The sequence below is a fragment of the Natator depressus genome, chromosome 24, assembly GCF_965152275.1.
Source record: "Natator depressus isolate rNatDep1 chromosome 24, rNatDep2.hap1, whole genome shotgun sequence".
Classification (NCBI taxonomy): Eukaryota; Metazoa; Chordata; order Testudines; family Cheloniidae; genus Natator; species Natator depressus.
The window spans coordinates 4,579,752-4,607,195 of record NC_134257.1 but is presented as its reverse complement, the minus strand read 5'-3'; the positions used below and the strand labels follow the sequence as shown (position 1 = coordinate 4,607,195).

General features: G+C 53.3%; 1 protein-coding gene across 4 annotated transcripts; it reads left to right on the top strand.

Annotated features, from left to right (window-relative positions):
* Nucleotides 1-12: 12 nt before the first annotated feature.
* HAPLN2 (hyaluronan and proteoglycan link protein 2) lies at nt 13-27,092 on the top strand. Of its 4 annotated transcripts, none has more exons than XM_074938118.1 (7): nt 13-122; nt 13,227-13,271; nt 14,508-14,621; nt 18,612-18,965; nt 20,161-20,277; nt 20,907-21,092; nt 21,445-22,842. In XM_074938118.1, the coding sequence occupies exons 1-7, from the start codon at nt 77-79 to the stop codon at nt 21,726-21,728; spliced, it is 1,146 nt and encodes a 381-aa protein (XP_074794219.1). In that variant the 5' UTR covers nt 13-76; the 3' UTR covers nt 21,729-22,842. The 4 variants fall into 4 exon arrangements, with proteins under 4 accessions (XP_074794219.1, XP_074794218.1, XP_074794220.1 ...); XM_074938117.1 differs by lacking the exon at nt 13-122 and adding an exon at nt 9,018-9,726; XM_074938119.1 differs by lacking the exons at nt 13-122; nt 21,445-22,842 and adding exons at nt 9,021-9,726; nt 26,274-27,092.
* Nucleotides 27,093-27,444: the final 352 nt, after the last annotated feature.

The following is a 27,444-nucleotide window of genomic DNA, read 5'->3' as shown; positions in this document are numbered from 1 at the left end:
GGATGAGAAAATATTTGCTCATGTCTTCATTGCTGCATGCCTGCAAGCAACTGTCTGTTTAGGCAGGAACAGAGGAATGTGGAGAGCCAGCTTTGCCAATGGCTCAGTGACTGAGACAACAGGTATGGATTCCTAGAGCCAAATCCCTGGTTGAGGTAAATCAATTGTAACTCCATGGCGGTCAATGGACCTAAACTGCTTTACACCAGCTGAGGATCTGGCTCACTGCGTCATATCATGACAGCAGATGAGTCAGCCTGTTATGATTCAGAGACAAAGTAAATGAGTTCAGCACAACTGTTGCATGAGGATGACAATTTAAATGCAAGTCCTAGCACTGGAATGGGGCTAGGGAGAAATGGGTTCCGTTAACCTATAGATTCAATAGATTAGGTTACAGAACAGACAGACTGGATTAGATTAATAATACCTACCTCTTGCTTCCCAACCTCACATTAAAGATTGTGAAGCAATTTAAGACCTATTGGTGAAAAGCATTATACAAGAAATGGGTGGTGTTATTGTTATCTTCTGCTTTTCCTCAGTAGATCTCAAAGCACTTTACAAAGGAGGTCTGTAGCATTATCATTTTATAGATAGGGAAACTGAGGCACGGAAGCGTGGAGTGACTTGCCCAAGGTTACTCAGCAGGCCAATGGCAGACCTAAAACTAGACTACATGTCTTCCAAATTGGGCTCCTTTGTGCTATCCATTGGTTTAGAGAGTAGATTAAATGAATTAGATTAGAAAATAGATGGATTAGATTGTATTTGGTTATATATTGAATGGATTATTTTAGATTGATTCAATTTTGGTATTGGATGTGTTCATTTGTGTTAGTATCCACAGTATGCTAATTTCTAGAGATTCAAGATTGAAGAGATTAGATGCATAAATTTATGGACCAGATGGATTAGATGAATTAGGTTAGACAGAGGTAATAAATTGGTTTCTATTATTATGGAGGTATCGATCATGACTCCACAATCAAAGCTGAGTTGTTTGTTGCCCTTAAAGAGGAGTTTCAACCTTTGTATTTTGTATGAAAAATAACCCTTACCCTCCCCAAATTTACAGTGCTTACTCTTTGAGCACAGAATTAATTTTCTGAGAATTTACAAATAAATACATTTGTTAGTTTATTAGTGTAAATTAACGCAAATCTAGATCCTGGAAGAAATTTAGTATCCATCAGTCTTTTTTTTGGCCCAAATGTTGTTAACAACAGAATAACACAGGCACTTGAGCATATTAACCAGGTGTACTGGGTAAATTAGTTTGTAATTTATCTGAATTGTTGTATCTAATTTTTATGACTAGACAGACTAAAGGCAGGCTCAGCTCAGGTAACTCTTAAGGAAGGCCATTGTCAGATAAGGTAGTTCAACCAATCACCACACTTCCTCAAAAGCTAATTTGCATGCAACAACATTGGTCTATTGGTTGTAATGACCCACCAGTAAGGGACTGGTCAGTTGTGTCAAGAGTTCTCATGGGTAGGTTGTTTGACATGCACAGTTAAGGCACTCTTGCCATGGTTTCATAATGTTATAAGGGAACAAAATATAGGAAAAAGTAAATGTGTCTTTAAAAATCAGTTGTATCTAATTTAGGACCAAAATTATTTAAAAAGTCTTAATTGTAATCATATGTTTATTGCATGATGTCACGGCAGGGCAGAGTTAAGGTTGTTTGGATAACTTTGTTGTACATTTCTTACTATAAAATCTGCATTTCTTTTAAATGTATCTTTAACTCTGAATTTCCTGGATTTACGGTGTGTGGTTTTTGGGATACTTACAACATATCTGAAATGCCTTTTAGCTTTTAAATTACTGACACATACTCTCAACCTTAACTCAATTGTAAAGTGTTTTTTGGTCTAGATTCAACGGATTTGGGTAGATATGAGATTAGATGGATTGGACTGCAGAACAGTGCTAGGTGAAAAATGAATGTTTTGATTTGCTGGCAGTTCTGAAAAATCCCCCCCCCCCCCCCAAAATGTTTTGGATTAAACTGAAAACAAAATTTTTGACATTTTCAGAGAATTGAAATTTTTTTTATTTTTTTTAAAAAGGTTTTTAAAAGTTTTGCTTTTGAGTAGTGAATTTGAATGAAATTTCTCAACAGAAAGTGATCTCAAACCAAAACAATCCATCTCATTTTCAAAAATGTCGTCAGAACAAAACGTTTTGATCTTTTCTAAAAAAAATTGTTTTTTATTCAAAACAAATGATTGGGTGAATTCGATGTGAATTCGCAAAACAATTCAGTGTCATAGAATCAGCAATTTTCACCAAAAAAAAGTTTGAACCGAAAATTTTTGCCCAGTTCCAGGTTGTCAATTAGCTGAAAAGGAGAGAAAGTTTGGTCTCCCAACTGGGGGCAGAGAAGCTGTGTCAGCCTGTATTGTGTATAAATTCTATGCTCCTAATAAAGCCTGTACTGTTTATAAATTCTTTCACACATCTCTATGGGCAGGCAGTGGGTGTGGGGAACCGAGAGCGTGATTTCATTTTTTTCTCTGCATCTGCATTTGCTGAGAGGTGTTTGTAACATACAGAGACAGTGCGAAATCCAAGACTTGAGAAAGCAGAGGCGGAGAAACGCTGAATAAACTAAAACAGCCTTTGGAAAGTGACGTGGATACATTTTTTTAATTTTAAAGGCTCTGAATCAGATTCTGATCTCCGTTAACTTCAGTGGAATGACACTGGTGTAACGGGACTTATTCCAGATTTGCGGCTGTGTAAAAGAGATCGAAATCTGGCTCACAAAAAAACAAAAGAAAGTGGAATGAACATGTTGTCTGCTGCCCGCCCATTAGTCACGCTGCTTGTCTGTTGTATACTTTTCCTTAGCCTGCATCTGTCTTAGGATGGCCCAATGGTTGGGGCAATCGCCTTGACCTTGGTAGAGCTGGGTTCAGTTCCCTGCTTTGCTGCAGACTCTTTGGGTGATCCTGGGCAAGTCACTTAGCTTCTCTGTGCCTAGCTTCACCACCGGTACACTGCGGCTAATTGCTCTGCCTTACAAGTGTGCTGTAAGGATAAGTACTGTGAAGTGCTTTGAGATATACTGCTTACAAAATCCCCATATAGGAGCTAGGTATTGTTAGCTTTTGGGAGCAGGGAGCCCTTAGATGCTATCTTAATAACCATAGAAATGTAGGACTGGACACGTTGATAATTCTGCCACTGAGATGATTTTAATGCCAATGATGTCAGCCTTGCGTTAATCCAGTGCAAGCAAAAGAAGGACCAAGGCCATAGTTGGCTCTAAATTTTAGGCCAACTCCCTAGCTGCTGTAAATCAGCGTGGCTTGACTGAAGCAACATCAATTTGTACCAGCTCAGGGTGTGGGCCAGTATTATTTCCTGCATCCTCAAAGACCAAATCAAACTGGCTATGTGTACAAGGCAAACCCCCACCCCTATGGCAGTGAGTCTCAGCGCCTAGGTCAGCTGACTCGGGCTCACACAATGGGGCTAACAAGAACAGTGTCGATGTTCCCGTCCCAGCTAAAGCCTGGGATCTCAGACCCACCCTCCCTTGCTGGGTTTCAAAGCCCAGCCACCAGCCTGAGCAGGAACATCTACACTGACCCAGGCTCTGAGACTCTCTACCACAGGTCTTCTTTTGCAGTGTAGACATACCCACCGGGGCGGAAAAAAAAGGGGGGGGCCAGTTAAAGACTCTGTTCCACAAACTACCTGGCAGCTGTTAATTACTAGAGCTGAGTTCACCCCTCACGCTACTCAGGGCAAAATTTCATTTGGACGTAGTCGGTTGAGGAAATATGTGTTCCCAGATTTACTCATATTGCTCCAGATACTCTCAAATGCTGGAGTCCCTTTTACACAGCCAGAGAGGTGTAAAGGGGCCCAAGTGTAAATGAGAATCTGGCTTCTTACCCTTGCTGGTTGACACAGATAAAACTCAAGTGACCTCAAACAAAGCAATTACCCAATTAATCATTAAACCTAAGATTTCAATCCATTTATCTTCATGCTTCATCTGTTTTTTTAAGCCAATCAAAACATTATGCAATCAACAAACGGGGTTCTTTAATGAGATCTAGCCCTAGAAATGGCTGCTTATCTAATGCAAACATTGGCCCTGGTTCACATTTACACGGAGGTCCCTTAGTAGCGTAAATGGGACTTAAAGCAGTTATAAATTACATTTACGCTCCTCGGAGGCTGTTTTCGTGCTGCCAGAGTGGTGTAAAGGGGGGAGGGGTCCCAGTGTAAATTCTCTCCTTTTTATTGTTTGCCTTCTCACATATAGGACCAGATTCTCCCCTGGGGTAAATCCGTGTCATGCTGAAGCTGAGGGAGCTGCGCTGATATACGCCAGCTGAGGATCTGGCCTGTGGAGCGAAAGTGGTTGCTTATTTTAGTCTGAGCGGGAGGAATCAGCTGAGTTTTGTCCGGTTCTGATGCCCGTGTTTGGCTAGAACTTAAAGAAACTGGAAAGGGCTGGATAGCTAAATGGACTTGTGATGGGTCTGGGAGTCCTTCAGTTCTAGGTCGCTGGTTTCAGTTAATTTCCTGCTGGTAAAAGTCACCCTGAGCTGGTGGGACGGTAGGAAATGAGCACGATGGATCTCAGCCCAGTTCCCAGCAGAGAGGTGTCCGCATTGCAAAAGTAACCACCTGGCTGGCAGACTCTTGGAGAGACCAAGGGTTGAATTGGTCGTGAAGAGTGCACAGGGCCCTCAGAGGCAAGCCTTGCATGGGAAAGATGAGGTGTATAGGGAGGAGCGGAGAACAATCTTTACCTGCTCTTGGGGAAATAGAAGGCTCCAGTTTCTGGGCTGTACCATTCACCAGAGCTCAATTCAATGCAAAGTATTCAGAGAAACTCTTCGGAGGATAGGCCCTTCTCCAATTTCTCTTGTCCCCTTAAAAAATAAAAGGGGTTGGGGGGTAGATCCTAAAATATAACATATATGTATAAATTAATGTCATAACACAGAGTCTCAGGCCTGTAAGATATTTGGCTTAGCCACACGAGGCCTGAGGCCTGAACTAGATTGACACGACTTGTTCACCAAGATCACTAGTTCACGCGGTAGCCGTAAATTGCCAAGATTACAGGACAAGCCGTGCTAATTGCTGATGTTTTAGAAAAGCTGTCGCAATGTATCTGTTAATTTGGCAAGATGACTGGTAGAAACTTCTTGGGGAATTTTAGCTCAGCCACACGTCGCTATGGCAACTGTGTGACGCCCATGTTAATCAGTGAAAAGGGAACTAACAAGGCAGCATATGAGAAAGGGGGCACTCCTAAATTAGTGGGAGGAGGAAGTCTGGACAAGGGGCAAAGGGCTGGAATACTTATGGGTAGGTCTGAGCATTAGTAGGTGAAAGCGTAACTCAGGCTAAAGATGTGGGCCAACATGTCGGGAGGCACTAGCATTATGACGAAGATGATGATGAAGAAAATAGTGACTGACAGTCCAGGTTTCCCCAGCTGGAGATGTGAATGATGCTAGTCACAGTGCTAAACACGCTGCACGTCTGCTGTTGGACTTCAGTGTCCGGGGGCCTGGTTAGCAGATTTGTTGCTCAAGGGACTTGTGATAAACTGCAGCTGTTTCTTGTGCGCGCTGAGGGCCGCTCATTGTAATGCTACTGCTCATAATATTCCTGACGCTGTAGCCCTCAGCTAACCGAACCTTTATTGACCCCCTGCAGTCTAAGAGCTCAATCAATAATCAATACATCGGCCCATCAATAAGGCCACACTCCGGTCAATCCACAGTCGGGTCACCCTGGTGCAAAGCCATTGCCACACTCCGTTCAGCACGGTCTGGTTACAGCAAGACTTACCCTCACCTCCCCTGGCTACAAAGGACGTTTGTCCTGTCCCCAGTGCAATTAATGTTGCTGTCACATTCTTCAGGTCTGGGTCAAACAGATCCAGGGGACTCGTTTACCTCCCCCTGCCCCCATCCCTTTTAGGACAGCACATGGCCAGACTCTGACTTCCCCCCGCCCCACTAACTTTGGCCCTGGTTTCAAGGGGCCAGATCCTCAGCTGGCATAAATCAGCACAGATCCCTTAGCTTCGTGGAGTGATGCCAGTTTATACCAGCTGAAGATCAGGGTCATTGCTTAGCTGCAGATTGCCACCTCTGACAGCACTGGCATGCAAAGAAGTAAGTTTGTGTGGAAGAGTAGGAGCCAGGAGATCTGGGTTCAATCTGCCACAGACTTCATCTGCACAAGTCATTTCATCTCCCCATGCCTCAGCACCCCACTCCTAACATGGGGCTAGCGGCGAGTCAAAGAAGCGCCAAGCAGATACGTTCATTGATGTTGCAGGGGGTTATGTGGCTAGGGCCTGGATAAACAGCTAGCTTTTCTGGAGCAAAATGGCTGTTTTGTTGCGACTGAGATTTCTGAGGGAATCCTCCATTTTCACAGATGTTTTTAAAAAAAAAAAGACGCTGAAAAATGATTTTTCTCCCCCACAGTTTTCGGCATCTGCTTCCTTTGTACGGCCTGGCAGCACAAAGGGGCCTTAAAGTGAGCGTGACTGTGAATTGCAGTGGCGGATCAGTGTAAAGGGGGCATTCGAGCCAGCAAGAGTGAGGCCTGGAGATTTGTTTTCATCCGGTCCGGAGGGGAAGCTTGTTTTCGGTGGAGTGCGTGTCACGGAGAGGCCGGGATCGCTTTGTCCCTTGCTGCCGGAGACAAACTGCCGCTTGTCTTGTGTTTCATGAGAGATGTACATTTCCTTCTTCCCTGGAGATGGATCTTCAGGGCAGGGGTACCGGGGCCGGGGGGGGGGGCTGAGTGAAAAGGCCCAGTTCCATCCCGCGTCCCCAGAACACAGCCTCATTGTGTTCCCGTTGTTTTTTCCTCATCTCCTTTCAGAGACAGAAGATCATCCCCAGCCTTAGCTGGGGGCAGGGGGGAGGGGGGCTTGTGACCAAGGGCCCGATCCAAAGCCAGGGGAAATGAATGGGGAGCCTTTCCATCAACTTCAGCGGCCTCAGGATCAGGCCCCAGCCAAAATGAGGCAGGTATGTTACTGAAGCAGAGCTACGCGTCCCTGTCAGGGCTGGTTTGAGACCTTGGGATTATAGGCCTGTGTGTGTGGAGGGGTATGAACGCAGCTTGGGGGGGGGGGGATCCCCAGCTACCACTCCTGTCTCTCCAGAGGGGAGAGGGGGAGCACTGCTTCCGTTTCGGAGCGGAACCGGGAGCTGCGTGCATTGGCATCTCTGAAGTACAAAAACCCAGGGCAGCCGGGACGCTCCTGAGCCTGCAAAACCGGACAGCTGGCAGTGGCAGCCTGTACCGCGCCACCCTGACACATTTCCCAGGACGGCTGCCTCGAAAAACGGGCTATCCGGGGGAAACCTGACCAGGTGGCAGCATGACTCGGGGCTGTGCCAGGGTGGGGACCGGTGTCCTAGTACGCCTAGGACCCTGGATTGCCCTCACCCAGCCCTGCCCGTTCCCGAGTGTCTCTCTTTTGGGCTAATGAGGGATTTCTGCCTTCAGAACACCCTGGCTTGTTCTTCCAAACGTCACGAGTGATTTCCAGTGCCCAGCTGAGACACACGAAAGAGGCCTGGTTTCCAGAGGATGGGTCCTTCGCGCTCTCTGAAAATCAGGCCCCTCTCACGGCGTCTTAACTGAGCCATCCCCAAAAAGGGAGCCACCCAAATCGCTCATCTGGCGTGGGGGGGTAGGTGGAATGAGAAAAGGCCCGGAGCGCTGACCAGCACTTTAGTAATGTCAATTGCGCAAACGTTGCGGAGTTATGGAAGGCTGGTTTCGTGCTGCTGGATTCAGCCCTTTGTTATTATTTTTTTAAAAATAATTTTTCGAGCCTTTTTTTTTTAATCCGGCTTTTTGCCCCCCGCCCCTGTCAGATAGAACTTTTGAACTTGTGATTTTCAAAAGACTTAATTTTTTTCTGGACATCTCCCGGTGGGACTAAGCTGCCCGATCAAAAGTTGCACACTGGCGGGGTCGGGGAGGGAAACAGCCAAACCCGAAACAGAATGCAGCTCCTGCCCCGCCCCAAACAGTGAGCCAAACAGCAGGAGCAACCGTTTGCTTGGAAAGATTGGACGCTCTCGGGGACAGGGAACGTCTCTTTGTTCTCTGTCTGTACAGCCCCTAGCGCCCTTTCCTTGAGTCTCTGGTGCTTCTGGCTTTAGATCGAGTCTCCAGCATCCTACCCAGTGCAGATGCTGCCATGTAGCATCATGCTGTGTTTCTAGCAGTGCCGTGCTTGAGGTGCCTTGAGGTCAATGGGCCAATTCGCCAGCTGGTGTAAACCAGTGTAGCTCCATTGATGTAAATGGGAGCTGTACCAGTTTATACCAACTGGGACCACTAGCACTAGATCCAGGTAGAGCACTTTGTTGCCGCTGTAATGGGTGCTATATAGGAACCTAGATAGGTTTGTGACCTCCCAAGCTTACCTGCTGTTTGGGTTCCTTCCTCAAGACTGCTCAGCCCACACCCTAGATCCTCTTATTGCCGAGACCCACGCCCACCTCTTTTATACCCAGTAGGGTTAACCAGCCCCTAGCACCAGAGAGTCATCGGAACCCATTAACCTTTTCCCATCTGGAGCAACCCTTGCTAACATATTGTGGGGACTGTTTCAAGCAAACACTGCCAGTCTGTGTTTGGAGAGGCCGGGGGCACCGGGGAGGAGAAGACCAGTTAATTTACAGACCTACAGTAGCATTTCAGGGATGATCAGCTCTCATGCTTCAGGGGATCAGCTGATCAGTACAGAGATCAGGAAGGGGATTCCAGCAACCAATGTGACAACACTGTCAACCCGGTGCAATAGGGAAGGTTCCTCCTTTAATCGGAGCCATCGGATTTTGGCTGCTGGAAGGGACTGTGGCCTAATGCATTGTGGGAAAATCTACTTTCCCTGGAGCAAAGTGAGTTTAGATCGTATTTGAAGGACCTGATCCAAAGCCACTGGAAGCGAATGGGAGTCTTTCCACCAGCTTTGGATCTGGTTCAGAGGAGATGTGGGTCTGAATGGTGTTGACAGCTACTCTGAATTCCCCCAACTCTGCGGCTGCATATAAAGATGGGCTTGTTCACTGGGGCAGCTCTGTTCTGCTGAGCAGAACAATAAAGGGAAAGATGCTCACAATGGGAAATTGTACATCCTCCTTGGTCGTGAAAGGGAAAAGACAGACACACCAACTGTTTACTGGTCCTGGGCCGGAGGGAGGGATTGAGAGGGAGAGAGAGAGGGAAAAGGAGATACAGCCACCACCCAGACAATTTTGATGCTGTCCAAAGAGCACAAAGGCTAGACCTTCCAAAGCAGAACTCGTACTCTGGTTATTTGATTTCCTCTCCCAGAGCAGGCAGGCCTCTCACCGTCCCCGATGCCCGATGATAGCAGATGTGTCCACTAGCCATGGAAGGAGCCAGGAGCCGCCTCTTCCAATGAACCCAACGGCAAGTTTGGTCTTTCCGTTCCTCTCCCGTCCAACAATGGGACGTTTGTGATGGAGACGGGACCGGGTTTTTGCGAGCGTGCGTCATGCCAGATGCGTAACGGGGTGCTGAGTCACCCCTATGCCAGCAGTCTGGCCCGGGCGGGCGTGCAGCAGCAGGTGGTGGAGGAGAGCTCTCAAAGGATTGCTTTGTCTTTTTCACGGCTCGGTTTGGAGGGGTACGGTGGGCTGGCAGAGGATTTCCCTGTGAACGTACAAGGTACGGGACCGTCTTTGGGGATCGGCTGCAGATCCAAATTTGTGTGTCCGTGCAGGGTTCTAACAATGTGAGAGGGGGCTGGGGCAGATGCATATAAAAGATGGAGGGCGGGTCAGATACAAGTTCATTAGCACGGGTGTGGTTCGGGTGCAGATCCAAATTTGTGTGTCCACACAGGGCTCTACTGGTAGGGATTCTTTTACCATTAAAGCACGGCTCGTGGTGTCCCCCGGGCTCCCCCCACTCTCCACCTACCAGACTTGGTGGGTGGGAAGCTCAGGACCTCTGCCTTGCAGCAGCATGGTGGGGTAGGGGATTCTGCCCAGTGGGGAGGAGGGTCTCAGGGCATCTGCTGGGGCTTGGGGCTTCAGCAGGAGTGTGGCTGAAGCCCTGAGTCCCAGCAGGCACCTCCCACAGGGCTGAAGCCCCAAGCCCTGGGAGGTGCGCCCTGGCTCTCGAACGTCTAAAGATTCTCATATGCAGCTCGGAGGGTCAGTAAGTTTCACGACCCCAGTCTAGTGGATCTGGCACTGGCATGGGAGTGGGGAGATGTGGGTAGTCTCATATCTGAAGCTAACCTGCTGTGTGACCTAGGGCAAGGCTGTGTGCCTCAGTTTCCCCTCCCATTCCCCATCTGTTTTGATTCTAAGGGACTGTGTCCATACAGCACCTAGTGCAATGGGACCCCAGTCTCACTTGGAGCCTCTAGTCATTGCAGGAACTAGTCAGAGGCAGCTGAGTCAAAACATCCAGACCCAGCTCTTCAGCCTCACAATGCTGGTTATTGTGGGCTAGCGGGAAGTCAGCCAGACCCCCTCCTGGTTTGCTGTAGAGGGCAGGGGTAGAGTTGAATTAGCTTCACCCTCCCAGCCACACACCGCCCGCACTCCCCATAATACTCCTTTGCCTCCCTTCATCGTCTCTTACCCACGATCCCCAAAGGGATCTGACAGTGGGGGTGGTTCCTGAGCGACGTGAGAGGAGGTTCAGAAGATTCAATAGGCAGGGCAGCATTGTCTAGTGGGTAGGACACTGGCCTGCTGGGTGATCCTTGGGCCAGTCACTTCCCTTCGCTCTTTCCCCCCATCACACCTCTTGTCTGTGTAGATTGTAAACTCTTCAGGGCAGGGCCTGTCTCTCGTGATGTGTTAGCGCATTGGGGTAGTGCCTAGGAGCCCAAACTCAGAACCAAACACAGAACCAAAAGAGACAGAGCCGCCAACCGCCAGCCCCTTGGATTCCAGAAATGTTAATCAACCCATGAGAAAGCCACAGAACGATGCAATTTGTGTTTGTCTAGAGTTGTTCCTACCAAAGGGTAACAGACTGAGTGCATCTTGTAGAGGACAATGGGCTGTAGGGATCCTCGTACAGTAAGTGTCGAGGTGGAGGTATGGCAGGGTAGGGGGACGCTTTATAAAAACAGAGTTTTTATCCTCCATTGCCTTGCACCTTCTGCTGTCATTCCCACCCATTCCCTACGGGGTGCAAATTACATGTGCACCGATCCACTGGCGGTTTGCACCCGCTTTGCACGCCTTTTGCACGGATCTCCATGACTGCGCAAGGGGCAGGGTGATGTAGAATTGGGGCCACAGGTCAGAGGAGGGGGCGAAAGAGTGGAGGGTGGGGAAGGAGGCTGGACAGCTCCTTGCAGCGTGGGACTCCGGTCCATGACCGGTTCGCCTACATACAACTGTCATCCAGATGATAATGATGATAAATAAAACATAGCGCTACGAGCCCGGGGTGAAATCCTGGCTTCACTGAAGTCAGTAGCAAAATACCCAAGGACTTCTGGGTTCTGTCCCCAGCTCTGGCCTGTGCTTGCTGTGTAAAATTAGGCCATCACTTAACCTCTCTGTGCTGTTGTTTTGCTGTCTCTAAAATAGGGGCTGTTAACACCCACAGTATGGGACCAGGGGAGGCTTTCAAATGACCCTAAGAAAATGAGGTGCCTAAATCCCATTGGCAGTCAGTGGCATTGGCCCACCCCTGGCCTCTTTGAAAATCATAGAATCATAGACTTTAAGGTCAGAAGGGACCATTATGATCGTCTAGTCTGACCTCCTGCATAGCGCAGGCCACCGAATCTCACCCACCCACTCCTGTAACAAACCTCTGACCTATGTCTGAGCTATTGAAGTCCTCAACTCGTGGTTTAAAGACTTCAAGGTACAGAGAATCCTCCAGCAAGTGACCCGTGCCGCACGCTGCAGAGGAAGGCAAAAAAACCCCAGGGCTTCTGCCAATCTGCCCTGGAGGAAAATTCCTTCCCGACCCCAAATATGGCGATCGGCTAAACCCTGCGCATGTGGGCAAGACTCACCAGCCAGACACCCAGGAAAGAATTCTCTGTAGTAACTCAGATCCCACCCTAACTAGTGTCCCATCACAGGCCATTGGGCATATCTACCGCTAATAGTTGAAGATCAATTAATTGCCAAAATTAGGCTATCCCATCATGCCATCCCTTACCAAGCTTAGTCTTGAAGTCAGATATGTCTTTTGCCCCCACTGCTCCCCTTGGGAGGCTGTTCCAGAACTTCACTCCTCCGATGGTTCGAAACCTTCGTCTAATTTCAAGTCTAAACTTCCTGATGGCCATGAGGCTTAATGTATTTATGTTTGTAAAGTGCTTTGACATCTTTGCAGGGGAAGATGCGAGAGATGTGCAAAGAACTTGTTTGTTAGTGGAAGCCTTCATAGCCGTATTACTGGGGTTAATTGGAGGCAAAGAGGGACATGGAAGCAGAGACAGAATTTGAGGCTCGGCTCAGAAATCTCATGGGATGCTGCATGAACCATGTGTTGGAACGAGAGCTGTGTGAAGAACTGATATTTTTTCAGTTCTCTGGCCGTGTCGAAACCCTGGGGCTGGTGAGAATTGATTCGGATCAAACAAAACAGTTACTCCGCGAGCCTTTTAAACCATTTTTTTACATAATTAAGTGGCCAAACAAAAGTGTTTTGAACGGAAAGAATCAAATCGGGCGGATTTGTAAAAAAAAAAAATTCTTATGACCAAAACAAATTCAGCGAATTCAACACTGATCTGTGAAAGGGCTTGGTTGACCCAAGTCTGCGTTTTCTGGCACAAAAAAAGTTTGGGGGAAATTTTTCGGCCAATCTCCTCGACAAGTCCTGCTGAGGGGTCTGGGACAGTGCAGGGAAGCATCCAACAACCTGCTGAGCTCTGCCTGGCGCTGGAACAAGCTGGGGATCCGGGAGGCAGTGGACGCAGACCATGAATGCCTGGCACGGCTGGTCTGGCCACCTGGTGTCAATCGGCAGTGGGCGAACCTCAGGCATATGGGACCATGGTGAAGCCCATTCTGGGTTTGGTTTGAGCCTTGGGTGGGTGTGTGAGTTGGTTCCTCTTTCACCCGGGCTGGGTCAGCTTGCCCTGACAGCCTCTTGCTCTCCATAGGTGAGGCCAATGGGGGAGGTGAGTGGGGAACCAATGGGCCAGCTGCATTGAATCCCATTTCTCTCCACAGCCCCGGTGTCAGAAGTGGCCGGAGACCCTCTGGGAGCTCGACCGAGTGAGTATTAGAGAGAAACCCAAATCATTAGTTAACCATTATTATAGTAGTTAACCATTATTATTACTGTGATAACCCCTTGTGGGGCCCAATTAGGAGCCAGGGCCCCACAGTGCTAGGTGCTGTACCAGCCAATAACACAAAGAATCAAACTATGGTCTGTTCTATTCGATCCTGCACGACACGTGCGATATCCCCTTGCTCTCCTGCAGCACTGAAGTTCAGTAAAGACATGTGCAAAGTACTTTGCTTAGGAAGGAAAAATCAAACGCACGACCACAAAATGGGGAATAACTGGTGAGTCCAGCTGTACTGCTGAAAGGGATCTGGGGGTTAGGGTGGATCACACATTGCATGTGAGTCAACAATGTGACACAGTTGCAAAAAAAGGCTATTATCCTTCTGGGGTGTATTAACAGGAGCATTGTACATGAGGCACAGAAGATAATTGTCCCACTCTGTGCAGACTGGTGAGGTCTCATTTGGAGTCCTGTGTCCAGTTCTCAGCCCCAGGCTTTAAGAAAGATGTAGATAAGTTGGAGAAAGCCCAGAGGAGAGCAACAAAAATGACAAAAGGTTTAGAAACCCTGACCTGTGAGGAAAGGTGAAAAAACCTGGACATGTTTAGTCTTGAGAAAAGAAGACTGAAGGGGGGACCTGAGAACAGTCTTCAAATATGTGAAGGGCTGTTCTACAGGGGACGGGGATCGATTGTTCTCCTTGTTAGGCTAGGAAGCAAGGGACTTGATCTGCAGTAAGGGAGGTTTAGATTAGATATTAGCAAAAACGTTCTCGGGGAGTTAAGTTCTGGAACAGGTTTCCAAGGGAGGTTGTGAAATCCCCATCGCTAGAGGTTTTTCAGAACAGGGTTGGACAAACCCCTGTCAGCGATGGTCTAGGTTTACTTGGTCCTGCCTCAGTGCCAGGGGCTGCACTTGATGACCTCTCGAGTTCCCTTCCAGCCCGACATTGCTGTGATTATATGAATGGGGAGAGAAGGAGGATTGTCCAGTGGTTAGGAAGCTAGCCAGAGATCTGGATACAATTCCCTGCTCTGCCACGCACTCCCTGTGAGCAAACGCTCCTGCTGCTTGCAACAGCTCCCCCTAAACGAAACTTAATCGCAAAACTCTAACCATGAAGAATTTCTTCAGAAACTCCACAGGAGCAAAATAACTTTGTGGAACGGTGCCACCTGGTGAGCCCGGCTAGAACAAAACCTCAATCCTTTTTCAGGCACGTTCCTGGCCCCACAGCTAAGTATGTACCAGCTGCTGCTGCTGGCTTCAGTCTGCCTCTCTTCTCTGCCAGCTGCTTTAAGTATTTACCAGAAGGCAACTGGGGGTCCAGGTGGGTAACCATGTTCTCTTCCTCCCAACGAATCTGCCAGCTCCTTTCCCCTGTTCCCCTTTCCAGCATGGGGCAGTTTGCTCTAACCCTAGTCCCAACCCATCTGCATCACAAAGTGTTGCAGTTTAAAGCTGAGGTCACAGCCCAGGGGGGGCCGGGAATAGCAGGAGGCCGGTTTGAGGTGCACTGGCACGGCTGTGAGCCGGGCACCTGGGGCTGGAATAGAAATGGGGGCAGCAGGCTGGGGTTGAGTGGCCTCAGCAGGGCTGCAGGGGAAGGGAACCCGGACTGTAGGAGGCAAATCAGGACCCCAGTGCTGCAGCAGTGCATGTGGAAGGGGGACCCTAGACTGGGGGGGTAAGGTGGGGCTGCGGGTCAGGACTGAGGAGCATTGGGGTGCTGGGGGGAGCTCAGGGCTGGAATAGCAGGGTGGGGCTGTAGGTCGGGACTGAGGGACATTGGGGGTGCTGGGGGGGGAGCTCGGGGCTGGAATGGCAGGGTGGGGCTGCGGGTCGGGACTGAGGGGCACTGGGGTGCTGGGGGGAGCTCGGAGCTGGAATGGCAGGGTGGGGCTGCGGGTCGGGACTGAGGGGCATTGGGGTGCTGGGGGGGGAGCTCGGGGCTGGAATAGCAGGGTGGGGCTGCGGGTCGGGACTGAGGGGCATTGGGGTGCTGGGGGGAGCTCAGGGCTGGAATAGCAGGGTGGGGCTGCGGGTCGGGACTGAGGGGCATTGGGGTGCTGGGGGGAGCTCGGGGCTGGAATAGCAGGGTGGGGCTGCGGGTCGGGACTGAGGGGCACTGGGGTGCTGGGGGGAGCTTGGGGCTGGAATGGCAGGGTGGGGCTGCGGGTCGGGACTGAGGGGCACTGGGGTGCTGGGGGGAGCTCGGGGCTGGAATGGCAGGGTGGGGCTGCGGGTCGGGACTGAGGGGCACTGGGGTGCTGGGGGGAGCTCGGGGCTGGAATGGCAGGGTGGGGCTGCGGGTCGGGACTGAGGGGCACTGGGGTGCTGGGGGGGGAGCTCGGGGCTGGAATAGCAGGGTGGGCTGCGGGTCGGGACTGAGGGGCATTGGGGTGCTGGGGGGAGCTCGGGGCTGGAATAGCAGGGTGGGGCTGCGGGTCGGGACTGAGGGGCATTGGGGTGCTGGGGGGAGCTCGGGGCTGGAATAGCAGGGTGGGGCTGCGGGTCGGGACTGAGGGGCATTGGGGTGCTGGGGGGAGCTCCGGGCTGGAATAGCAGGGTGGGGCTGCGGGTCGGGACTGAGGGGCATTGGGGTGCTGGGGGGAGCTCGGGGCTGGAATAGCAGGGTGGGGCTGCGGGTCGGGACTGAGGGGCACTGGGGTGCTGGGGGGGGGAGCTCGGGGCTGGAATAGCAGGGTGGGGCTGCGGGTCGGGACTGAGGGGCACTGGGGTGCTGGGGGGAGCTCCGGGCTGGAATAGCAGGGTGGGGCTGCGGGTCGGGACTGAGGGGCATTGGGGTGCTGGGGGGAGCTCGGGGCTGGAATAGCAGGGTGGGGCTGCGGGTCGGGACTGAGGGGCACTGGGGTGCTGGGGGGAGCTCGGGGCTGGAATAGCAGGGTGGGGCTGCGGGTCGGGACTGAGGGGCATTGGGGTGCTGGAGGGAGCTCCGGGCTGGAATAGCAGGGTGGGGCTGCGGGTCGGGACTGAGGGGCACTGGGGTGCTGGGGGGGGAGCTCGGGGCTGGAATAGCAGGGTGGGGCTGCGGGTCGGGACTGAGGGGCATTGGGGTGCTGGGGGGAGCTCAGGGCTGGAATAGCAGGGTGGGGCTGCGGGTCGGGACTGAGGGGCACTGGGGTGCTGGAGGGAGCTTGGGGCTGGAATAGCAGGGTGGGGCTGCGGGTTGGGACTGAGGGGCATTGGGGTGCTGGGGGGAGCTCGGGGCTGGAATAGCAGGGTGGGGCTGCGGGTCGGGACTGAGGGGCATTGGGGTGCTGGGGGGAGCTCGGGGCTGGAATGGCAGGGTGGGGCTGCGGGTCGGGACTGAGGGGCACTGGGGTGCTGGGGGGGGGAGCTCAGGGCTGGAATAGCAGGGTGGGGCTGCGGGTCGGGACTGAGGGGCACTGGGGTGCTGGAGGGAGCTTGGGGCTGGAATAGCAGGGTGGGGCTGCGGGTCGGGACTGAGGGGCATTGGGGTGCTGGAGGGAGCTCCGGGCTGGAATAGCAGGGTGGGGCTGCGGGTCGGGACTGAGGGGCACTGGGGTGCTGGGGGGAGCTCGGGGCTGGAATAGCAGGGTGGGGCTGCGGGTCGGGACTGAGGGGCACTGGGGTGCTGGGGGGGGGAGCTCAGGGCTGGAATAGCAGGGTGGGGCTGCGGGTCGGGACTGAGGGGCACTGGGGTGCTGGAGGGAGCTTGGGGCTGGAATAGCAGGGTGGGGCTGCGGGTCGGGACTGAGGGGCATTGGGGTGCTGGGGGGAGCTCGGGGCTGGAATAGCAGGGTGGGGCTGCGGGTCGGGACTGAGGGGCACTGGGGTGCTGGGGGGGGAGCTCGGGGCTGGAATAGCAGGGTGGGGCTGCGGGTCGGGACTGAGGGGCACTGGGGTGATGGGGGCGGAGCTCGGGGCTGGAATAGCAGGGTGGGGCTGTGGGTCGGGACTGAGGGGCATTGGGGTGCTGGGGGGAGCTTGGGGCTGGAATAGCAGGGTGGGGCTGCGGGTCGGGACTGAGGGGCACTGGGGTGCTGGGGGGAGCTCAGGGCTGGAATAGAAGGGTGGGGCTGCGGGTCGGGACTGAGGGGCATTGGGGTGCTGGGGGGAGCTTGGGGCTGGAATAGCAGGGTGGGGCTGCGGGTCGGGACTGAGGGGCATCAGGGTGCTGGGGGGAGCTTGGGGCTGGAATAGCAGGGTGGGGCTGTAGGTCGGGACTGAGGGGCACTGGGGTGCTGGAGGGAGCTCAGGGCTGGAATAGCAGGGTGGGGCTGCGGGTCGGGACTGAGGGGCATCGGGATGCGGGGGGGAGCTCAGGGCTGGAATAGCAGGGTGGGGCTGCGGGTCGGGACTGAGGGGCATCATGGTGCTGGGGGGAGCTTGGGGCTGGAATAGCAGGGTGGGGCTGTAGGTCGGGACTGAGGGGCATTGGGGTGCTGGGGGGAGCTTGGGGCTGGAATAGCAGGGTGGGGCTGCGGGTCGGGACTGAGGGGCATCGGGATGCGGGGGGGAGCTCAGGGCTGGAATAGCAGGGTGGGGCTGCGGGTCGGGACTGAGGGGCATCGGGGTGCTAGGGGGAGCTTGGGGCTGGAATAGCAGGGTGGGGCTGCGGGTCGGGACTGAGGGGCATCAGGGTGCTGGGGGGAGCTTGGGGCTGGAATAGCAGGGTGGGGCTGTAGGTCGGGACTGAGGGGCATTGGGGTGCTGGGGGGAGCTCCGGGCTGGAATAGCAGGGTGGGGCTGCGGGTCGGGACTGAGGGGCATTGGGGTGCTGGGGGGAGCTCGGGGCTGGAATAGCAGGGTGGGGCTTTGGGTCGGGACTGAGGGGCACTGGGGTGCTGGGGGGAGCTCAGGGCTGGAATAGCAGGGTGGGGCTGCGGGTCGGGACTGAGGGGCACTGGGGTGCTGGAGGGAGCTTGGGGCTGGAATAGCAGGGTGGGGCTGCGGGTCGGGACTGAGGGGCACTGGGGTGCTGGGGGGAGCTCGGGGCTGGAATAGCAGGGTGGGGCTGCGGGTCGGGACTGAGGGGCATCGGGATGCGGGGGGGAGCTCAGGGCTGGAATAGCAGGGTGGGGCTGCGGGTCGGGACTGAGGGGCACTGGGGTGCTAGGGGGAGCTTGGGGCTGGAATAGCAGGGTGGGGCTGCGGGGGGGAGCTCAGGGCTGGAATAGCAGGGTGCAGGGATGCCGTTTGGGACTGAAGGGCATCAGCAGGCAAACAGAGCAGGTCTCGGAGGAGAGCCGCGATCCTCGAGCATCTCGGGAGGCCGCAGGCCAAGCGAGGCCAGGGGTTCGACGCACCTCCCCCCGCCGGTGTCTCCTCACAGCCCCCACCCCGCGCCTGCAGTACCTGCTGGAGCCCCTCCATGAGGTGGTGCACACCCAGCGCGGCGCCACGGTCACCCTGCCCTGCGTCCTGCGGGCGCGGCCCCCCCACTACAAGGTGAAATGGAGCAAGGTGGAGCCGGCCGAGCTGCTGGAGAACGTCATCCTGGTCACCAACGGGGCCCAGCACAAGACCTACGGGCAGCTGGGCGGGCGGGCCCGGCTGCGGCGCGGCCACCGCAACGACGCCTCCCTCACCATCGCCGGGGTGGCGCTGGAGGACGAGGGGCGCTACCGCTGCCAGCTGGTCAACGGGCTGGAAGACGAGAGCCTGTCGCTGACGCTGATGCTGGACGGTAAGTCCCGGCTCCCACGGCGGCCTGGGAACGGTCCCCCTCCGTCCAGCAATGGCCCCATCCTCTTCAGGGGAGAGACCCTCTGCTGATGGGAGCCCCGGGGGTTGGGGGCAGCCACGTCCCCTGGTGGGGGGCTGGAGGAAAAGTGGGGGGAGCCATGTCCTCTGGTGGGGGGCCGGGGGAGAAGTAGGGGAGCCGTGTCCCCTGGTGGGGGGCCCCTGGGGGGGAAGCAGGGGAAGTGCATCCTTTGGTGGGGTTCCCCGAAAGGAGGCAGGGGAAGCTGCATCCCGTGGAAGTGGGTCCTGGGGGGAGGTAGGGGAACCTGCATCACCTGGTGGGAGCCCATGAGGAAAGTGGTTTTAAAAGCCTTAGCTCACTTCCCCTCTGCCTCCAGCTCCTTTTGAGCATAGGGGTGAGTTGGGTCCTTCCAGCCATCCCTACACATTGCAGGGGGTCCCTGTGGCTGCTCCTCCCCAAATCCCTGCTGGGTGACCTTGAGCAAGCCTCTGCCCCGTCGCTGTGCCTCCGTTTCCCTTCCCACCCTCTGTCTGCCTATTCAGACTGTGAGCTCTCCGGGGCAAGAACTGCCTCTTGCTCTGTGTCTCTGATCTCATGTGGGCCTTCGATGCGCTGCTGTAATGGAGTAATACCGTGGGGGTTCCCCGGGGTGCCAGCAGATCTGGTTGGGAAACGGAATTTCTGTCCCATGGGAAATCCTGACATTTCAAACTTTGTTTTCATTCCGGATCCGGAAAGAGAAGTCGAAATTTTGAAATTCACCATGGAACAGAAATTCTGAAGGATTTCGATTCAGAAACTTCAAAACATTTCGGGGACATTGACACAGGCTAATAGACTACACAGTATCCAATAGTATGTCGCAATAATATTGACTATTTTTATATTATTATAACATAAAGAAAAAAAAGTGGCCGTGAAGCGAAATGCTTCCCACTGTATCGAAACGAGATAGGTGAAGTGAATTGCGTCAACTTGTTCCCATGGCAAATGTCGTCAAAGTCGACGAGTTCCTGCAAATCATTTGGATTTCGACAAACATGCATTTTCCGACAGAAAAGGGTTCCGTCAAAATATTGTCAAGCAGGTGCAGAGGCCGGCACCCTGCCCTGAGATTCCCAATCGACCCTCTGATCCCAGAATACCAACTCACTCCCTTTCTCTTACGATCACCCAGGTGTCGTCTTCCCCTACCAGACCAGCCAGGGGCGCTACATATTCAACTACTTTGAGGCTAAGCAGGCCTGTGAGGAGCAGGACTCCAGGCTGGCCACTTATCAGCAGCTCTACAAAGGTAACCAGCCTCTGTCTGTTTCACCCACCTCCTCTGGTGGCTAATTCACAGACTTTGCTCTAGATATGCTTGGGGGGGAAATAGTTAATTTCTTTATTTATTTAGGATGCTTTAACAGGTCTGCAGATCACTGCCATGTAAATATCAGAGACAAAAGGGTAATCAGGTTTCAGAGTGGTAGCCGGGAGTCCTTGTGGCACCTTAGAGACTAACAAATGTATTTGGGCATAAGCTTTTGTGGGCTAAAACCCACTTCATCGGATGTTACAGAATCGTTACAACAGCCAGCTTTGGTTTAGAGAAGAACTGGACAGTAGGATCATCAGATCTGGGAATAGGACCCAGGAGTCCTGGCCCCCAACCCCCTCTCTTCGAACTACTATGCCACGCCCCACCATCCCAAAGCTGGGATTAGAACCCGTTCCTCAAAGCACTGGACCACTCTCTCTCCCAGAGCTGGGGATAGACCCCCCCTTTGCTCTGCACGAGATGCGGGCCAGCAGAGAATCAGGGCCATTATTAAGGTATCCTGTAGCTTGGTTCTGACGTTCATCAGTGCCCCGTGGTCCCCGTGCTCTGCCCGCAATGCACTGAGCTTGCCCGTCCCTTTTTCTCTCACTAACCCACAGCATGGACCGAAGGGCTGGACTGGTGTAACGCAGGCTGGATTCTTGACGGGACCGTCCACTACCCCATTATTAACCCCCGAGAGCCTTGCGGGGGGCGGCTTCTCCTCCCGGGAGTTCGGACCTACGGGGCCAAGGACAAGCAGAAGGACCGGTTTGACGCATTCTGCTTCACCTCCGCTGTGAGGGGTACGTCCAGAGGGAATGTGGCGGCTCCATGCAACCGCAGAGCATAGGGAGAAAAGATCAGACCAAAGGGTCAGCTCGTCTGGTACCCCCTCCTGTTCTGGGTCAGCTCACAACTCCGTCTGGTGTGGTAGCCCCTCTTCCCCGTCTGGGTCATTCCTCCCAGGGCAATGGCAAATGTCCCCTGCTCCACGCCACCTTCCTGAAGCAGGCATTGCCCATGAGCTAGGTGGGACCTGCTGTTTTCTAGCCAGGCTAGAAGGACCCTTGGCATCTCCATGGCAGGTCCCCACACCACCCAGCGTCCCATGTGACCTTCGCCCTGACACCCTCCCCTCCCTCTCTCTCTCCCCAGGCCAGGTCTATTTCCTCCGGGGCCACCTGAGCTTCAAAGAGGCGGGGCAGGCTTGCCGCAACCAAGGGGCCACCATTGCCAAGGTCGGGCAGCTCTACTCCGCCTGGAAGTTCTCCCAGCTGGACCGTTGCGACGGGGGCTGGCTGGCGGACGGCAGCGTCCGCTACCCCATCACCACCCCTCGCACCCGCTGCGGGGGCCTTCCGGACCCCGGCGTCCGGAGCTTCGGCTTTCCCAACAAGGAGCAGAGGACGTACGGGACCTACTGCTTCTCGGTGAAATAGGGATGGCGCGGGGTGATGATGGGATGCCGGGTAGGGGACGGCAGCTCTGCTCTTCACTGGTTTCCAGCTGCCTGTGCCTTTCAAGGGTCATGAGATCCATCTCCCATGCATATTTCTCTTTCCCAGTGGGTCTCAGGCTGGTTTCCAGCAGCACATAACGCTCGCTTGGCCCATCCTCTCATCGTCAGCCTTAGCAGAGAGACCAAGGACTGGGCGGGCCATGGAGACCAGAATCCTGTCTCATGTCTAGACATGGTTCCTCCAGGAGCGCTGGCAGGGAGAGGCCGATAGGCTGCTTGCCCTGTTCTGTGAACAGAGGAATCTGTTCTCTGGAGCGGTGAATCTGACACAAAATTCCCCTGGGCCGATTTGGACCCTCTACCCAGGGGTGAATTCCACCCTTTCAACACAGAGAGCAAGCGACAATGGAAATAGCAAAGCCCCCAACCTCAGAACATCTCTGGTCTTCTCAGGGCTTTTGCTCTCCTAGGTTTTGGCTCCTGATGTTTGTTAGCTGCCATCTGGAGCAGGGGGTTGTCAGGAGAAGACAGAATCCATGGGACACAGTAAAAATCCAGTGTCCTGCTCCAACGAGGTCGCTGGACCCCTCCGAGGAATAACCAGTAGCTGTAGATTTTTTTTGGTTTAGTTTAAAGCTAATGAAGAAATGGCATTTTGTATCCATTACTCACCTATTTTCAACAGGGGATGGGTGCCCCTGGAGATAAAAAAAACTTCCTGACTCTCTGTATACTTACTCATGCTTGTGGAAATTCACAGCGATAGCAGGGTCACAACTCAGATCCCTCTGCTCTGCAAAGCACAGGTCCCTTTCCACTTGAGCTAAAGAAGCATCTCCTTAATTAGCAGCAGTATAGGGGCTATGATGCACAGTTGAGCCATTCTGACTCCATTCCAACAGAGGGCAGCAGTGCACACAAGCCCCCAGCCAGCTCACTACCCTGTGCTTGTGAAGGTCTGTTTTTTAATCCCAACACCCGCCAGGCTCCCCCCATGAAGAAGCCGTTCAGTGTCAATATGTGAAAGGCTGGAAAGTAAAGAGTTTGACTAACTGAGTTTTTATTCATGTAAATTAATAAAATGATGGTAAACCCACCCAAAAATAGCACCTTGGGGTTGTTGTTTTTTGCCTGCGTATTAGCCATAGGGTGACACAATCCGACCCTCGAACCAAGGACTTTCAGAGCTAGAAGGCATGAGCTGCTAATGTGCCAACCGAAGCACTATGCCCCCTTAGCTGAAGCATAAAAACATAAGAACGGCCATACTGGGTCAGACCAAGGGTCCATCTAGCCCAGCATCCTGTCTTCCGACAGTGGCAAGTGCCAGGTGCCTCAGAGGGAATGAACAGAACAGGGACTCATCAAGTGAGCCATCCCCTTTCGCTCATTCCCAGCTTCTGGTAAACAGAGGCTAGGGACGCCATCCCTGCCCATCCTGGCTAATAGCCCTTGATGGACCTATCCTCCATGAACATATCTAGTTGTTTTTTGAACCCTGTTATGGTCTTGGCCTTCACAACATCCTCTGGCAAGGAGTTCCACAGGTTGACTCACAAACTTTGTATGTGGACTAGCCACTAGCGAGAGGCCAGACTTACCCATGTTGTGGGTGGCAGATATCCAGCTTACGTGCTCAATCTGAGGTCTCGTTACATTTTTAGGAGAAATTACCCTGCAGCGCGAGAGCTTGCCCGGACTAAGACTTGCCCAGAGTTCGGTCAGGGATGGTTTGATCCTTTGCCAGCTGCCTATAGCTGAAAGGTTCCAGCATAGCCCTTACCACCACGCCCGTTAGCCAGCCAGTCCCAGCCACCAACTCCCCCAAGGGCTTGTCTTCACGTACAGAGCTGCCCCTGTAGCACTGCAGTGAAGACTCTACTCAAGACCTGCTCCTGTTGGCGTGGTTAATCCACCTCCCCAAGAGGCAGTAGCTCCATTTACAGGAGAGCTTCATTGCACTGTCTGCGCTGTGGGTTAGATCAATATAACTACGCCGCTCGGGGGCATGGATTTTTCACACCCTGGAGTGACACGGTTACACCGATTTAAGTTTGCAGTGTAGACCCAGCCTCCGACTCTTTTCGTATGTGTCGGACCGTAGCAGCAGGTGGTGCCAAGTGGGATCAGGGCCCCGGTGCGCTGGTGCACGCTGCTGCTCTGAGCCATTTCGCATCCACAGGCAAGGCACGCAGGGGATGGACTGTTAGTCCCATTTTGCAGGTGGGGGAACTGAGGCCCGGAGTGATTGCGATTTGCCCACACAGGGTGAGGTGGAGCCGAGACCATAGCTCTGCCCTTTGTGTGCACCGCACCGAGCCTCAGGGGCGCCCTGATCTATCACTGGGGGCCTTAGCTGCCAGAAGTGCCGACTCTGTGGATACTCCAGGGCTCAAATATACCCACTTGAAAAAAAATAGAGGGTGCTCAGCACCCGCAGGGCCGGATTAATCTTTTGGGGGTCCTGGCACCCGGACCGCGGCCCCCGCTCCACCTGTGTGCCACCCTGAGGCCCCGCCCCCGCTGAATCTCTTCCGGTGAGGCTCCGCCCACTGCTGCGCCCTGAGGCCCCGCCCCCCACTTGGCCTCTTGGCCTCTCCCGCCCCCCCACAAGGCCCCACTCCCCCACTCAGCCTCTTTACCCCTGAGCCCCCCGCCTGCTGCTTGCATGGGCGGGAGAGGGCAGAGAGAAGCACCCACCGGCAAAACCCAAAACAGAGGAGCCGCTACCGCGGTGCAAAGGAGGGCTAAGACCACGAAAAGGGAACGTGTGCTAACGCGGGGCTCTGGCATTGGGCCCGCAACGGAAGGCTCTGCAGTCTCCTCCGCTGGTTTAATATCAACCGCAGCGTACGAGGCGGCATCAGAAAAATAATCGCCGTCGAGCAGGGTGTGTGGCCCCAGCGGCACTTGCCGCCTTGAGCTCCAGGAAAGGTTTTCCTTATGCTGCAGCTGGGGTGCTGGCGGGACCACCCCTTTCAGAGGCAGGGCCCTGCTCCTCCGTCCCCAGCAATGCGGAAGGGAAGGTGAAACACCTGAGAGCCAGGTCTCAGGTAAGCGAAGGCTGCGCTGGCAGCATAAAGGCGGCTTAAGATGGGTGGAAAAGGCGCCCTTCCTGCGCCTTGCACCCGTCCTGTTCCCAGTGTCGGGAGGCAGATTGGGATGTGGCTGGGCGGATTAGCCAGCGGGCCGACGGGGCCTGTGTCCAGCGGTCCCTGGCCAACTGGAGGGCCCCGGCGCCCCGACCCACTCTGCCCAGCCGGCCCCCGGCTCCCCAGCAGGAGCGCCAGGTGGGCGGAGCGGGGCAACCCCCGGTGCCCCGAGCCCATTTCCCTGGCAGGAGGGTGGGGTGGGGGGCCCCCACTTGCTCAGGCCCAGGGACATAGGGAAGCAGAATGTAAGCCCTGAGACTGGAGGCTGAAAAGAATATGGGAAGCCTGGCCCCGCCCTCCCCATGCACCCGCTCTGTACCTGCCCCAAGCCTGGGAAGCACTGCCAAGCTCCGGCAATTTTATCACGAGTCTCATGAGAATTGCTCTGATTTTTCTTAAAGCTCCAGCTCCTGGAGTCTAAGAACCATAGAAATGTCGGGCTGGAAGGGACCTCGAGAGGTCATCTAGTCCAGTCCCCTGCGCTGAGGCAGGGCTAAGTATTATCTAGACCATCCCTGACAGGGGTTTGTCCAACCTGCTCTTAAAAATCTCCAATGGTGGAGATTCCACAACCTCCCTCGGCAACTTATTCCAGTGCTTCACCACCCTGACTGTTAGGAAGTTTTTCCTAATGTCCAACCTAAAGTTCATCCCTTGCTGCAATTTAAGCCCATTAGTTCGTGTCCTGTCTTCAGTGGTTAAGGAGAACAATTCAACCTTTCTCTCTCATGTTGGCTAGAGCTGGGTAGGAACTAGATTTCCCTTTTTTGGGAGAAATTCAACAATTTAGACACTTTTGAGGGGGTGGGGGTGTTCCCAAATGGAACAAAAAAAAAAAAGAAATTCAAAAGTTTCCATGAAACCAAATTCAGAAAAATATTAATGAATTTTTTGATCGATTGAACCATTTCATTCTGATGTTGGCCTTTTTAAGATTTGGGGTGGGGGAGTGGGGGAATTACACACACGGAATTTCATTTCAAAACATCATTTTGAAGCAAAACCAAAAATGTTTTGTTCCCAAAATGTCAAACCAGCATGTTTGGACGTGATCAAAATGCTTTCTAAACGTTTCAATTTGAGAAAAGCGGTATTTTTCATCGAAAACCTGTTTTGACCAAAAAATCCCCAACCAGCTCCAATGTTAAAGATCTATTGAGAGCGATATCCCTTACTTTGGGGGAGTTGAGACCTTACATACCAACTTGACAAGGTGCCTTAGAAATAACTAAGGTAGACAGGTCGATCCAGATGTATAGTTCACAGGTGGCTTGTTTCTCTACAATGGGTTTGTCGAAGGCCAGCTGGCCCTTTAATGGGAGAAAGTGTCTGCAATGCAGCAGCTAATTCTGATCTGGTGACTCTGTTATTAGTGATCCCAGCTGTGAAAGAGCCAGGGAGGATTACCTAGAGAGGGACGAGAACCCAGTGTGGGGGAGACCCAGGACAGAGGAGCAGTGCTGAGCCAAAGGAACAATGGAGGAACTCTGCAGGGCCCGAGAGCATGGGTGGAGAGCAGCGAACCCCAGCCTAGCAGGTGAGGGGTAGAAGGATCTTTTCTTTGCATATGGGGTGGCTTCTGTACTGGGGCTTTTGTTAGCCCAGAATGGGACGGAGCTGGAAAGAGGGGACCTGACCGGAGGGCTGGGCCACGGAAGACGCAGCCAGAGACAGGCCAACGCAAAGCCAAAGGAGTGGTCAAGAGGGATGCTGCAGAAGACCCCTGAAACACCCATGTTCCAGCACCAAGAGGCACTGGAGAGGAAGATCCATGCAAGGCCCCACATGCTACGGCAGTGAGTACAATGGCATATGGGACTGAAACCCAAATTGCAAACCTCCTCAAACTCCTGGCATATCCCGGTCATATCTGATTCTGGAGCCCGATGTGAGGCCCATCCCTAGTTCAAACAAGCTCCCACAGCTGGGTGAAACCAGGGAATGTCTTTTCCAAGATGGGGAAAATACAAAGGGGTGCATTTTGGAGAGACGTCACTCCTCCCAGATACAGATTTTTTTTCCCATGAAATGGGCTGGGGTTTTTTGCAGCAGGAACCTGAGAAGATTTGGAATTTTGGAGCTCCCTTCCGTTTGGGAGCAGGTCCCTTCTTCTCTGGAAAAGGGAGCCGGGTTTCAGGTGAATGTGGCCAAGTCAGGTCATTTTTGACCTCACGAAGAAATGCCAGAAAAATAAAAACAAAAAACCGTCCTAAGCTGAAGGAGTTTTGTCTCTTTGTGCAAATATTTCACACACCCCGCTCTAAACCCCCTCACATCACTTCACCCAGAACCTGCATGCAATGGAGTTTGGTGCCAAGCAACTTATTGCAGTGACAAACTCCCAGCCTCCTGTCGTCATGTCCTTGGCGGAGGAAATGAGGTCACTTCATTTCATGATGTCACTTCATTTTCCAGGCACGTCCCCCACTTGTTTTCTTCTCACACTTAAGCATTTTGATTCTACAGAGCAAAGCAAGAGATTACAAACACAGAGAGCAGTTAAGGAACAACTTCCTTGTATAAAGGTGCGGGTGGAGGGCGCGA

Excerpts from the sequence above, each read along its gene's own strand:
- HAPLN2 (XM_074938117.1), top strand. The coding sequence starts at position 9,519 with ATGGAGACGGGACCGGGTTTTTGCGAGCGTGCGTCATGCCAGATGCGT. Across the intron at positions 9,727-13,226 it reads TTTCCCTGTGAACGTACAAG|CCCCGGTGTCAGAAGTGGCC; the intron begins GTACGGGACCGT and ends TTCTCTCCACAG. Across the intron at positions 18,966-20,160 it reads GCTGACGCTGATGCTGGACG|GTGTCGTCTTCCCCTACCAG; the intron begins GTAAGTCCCGGC and ends ACGATCACCCAG.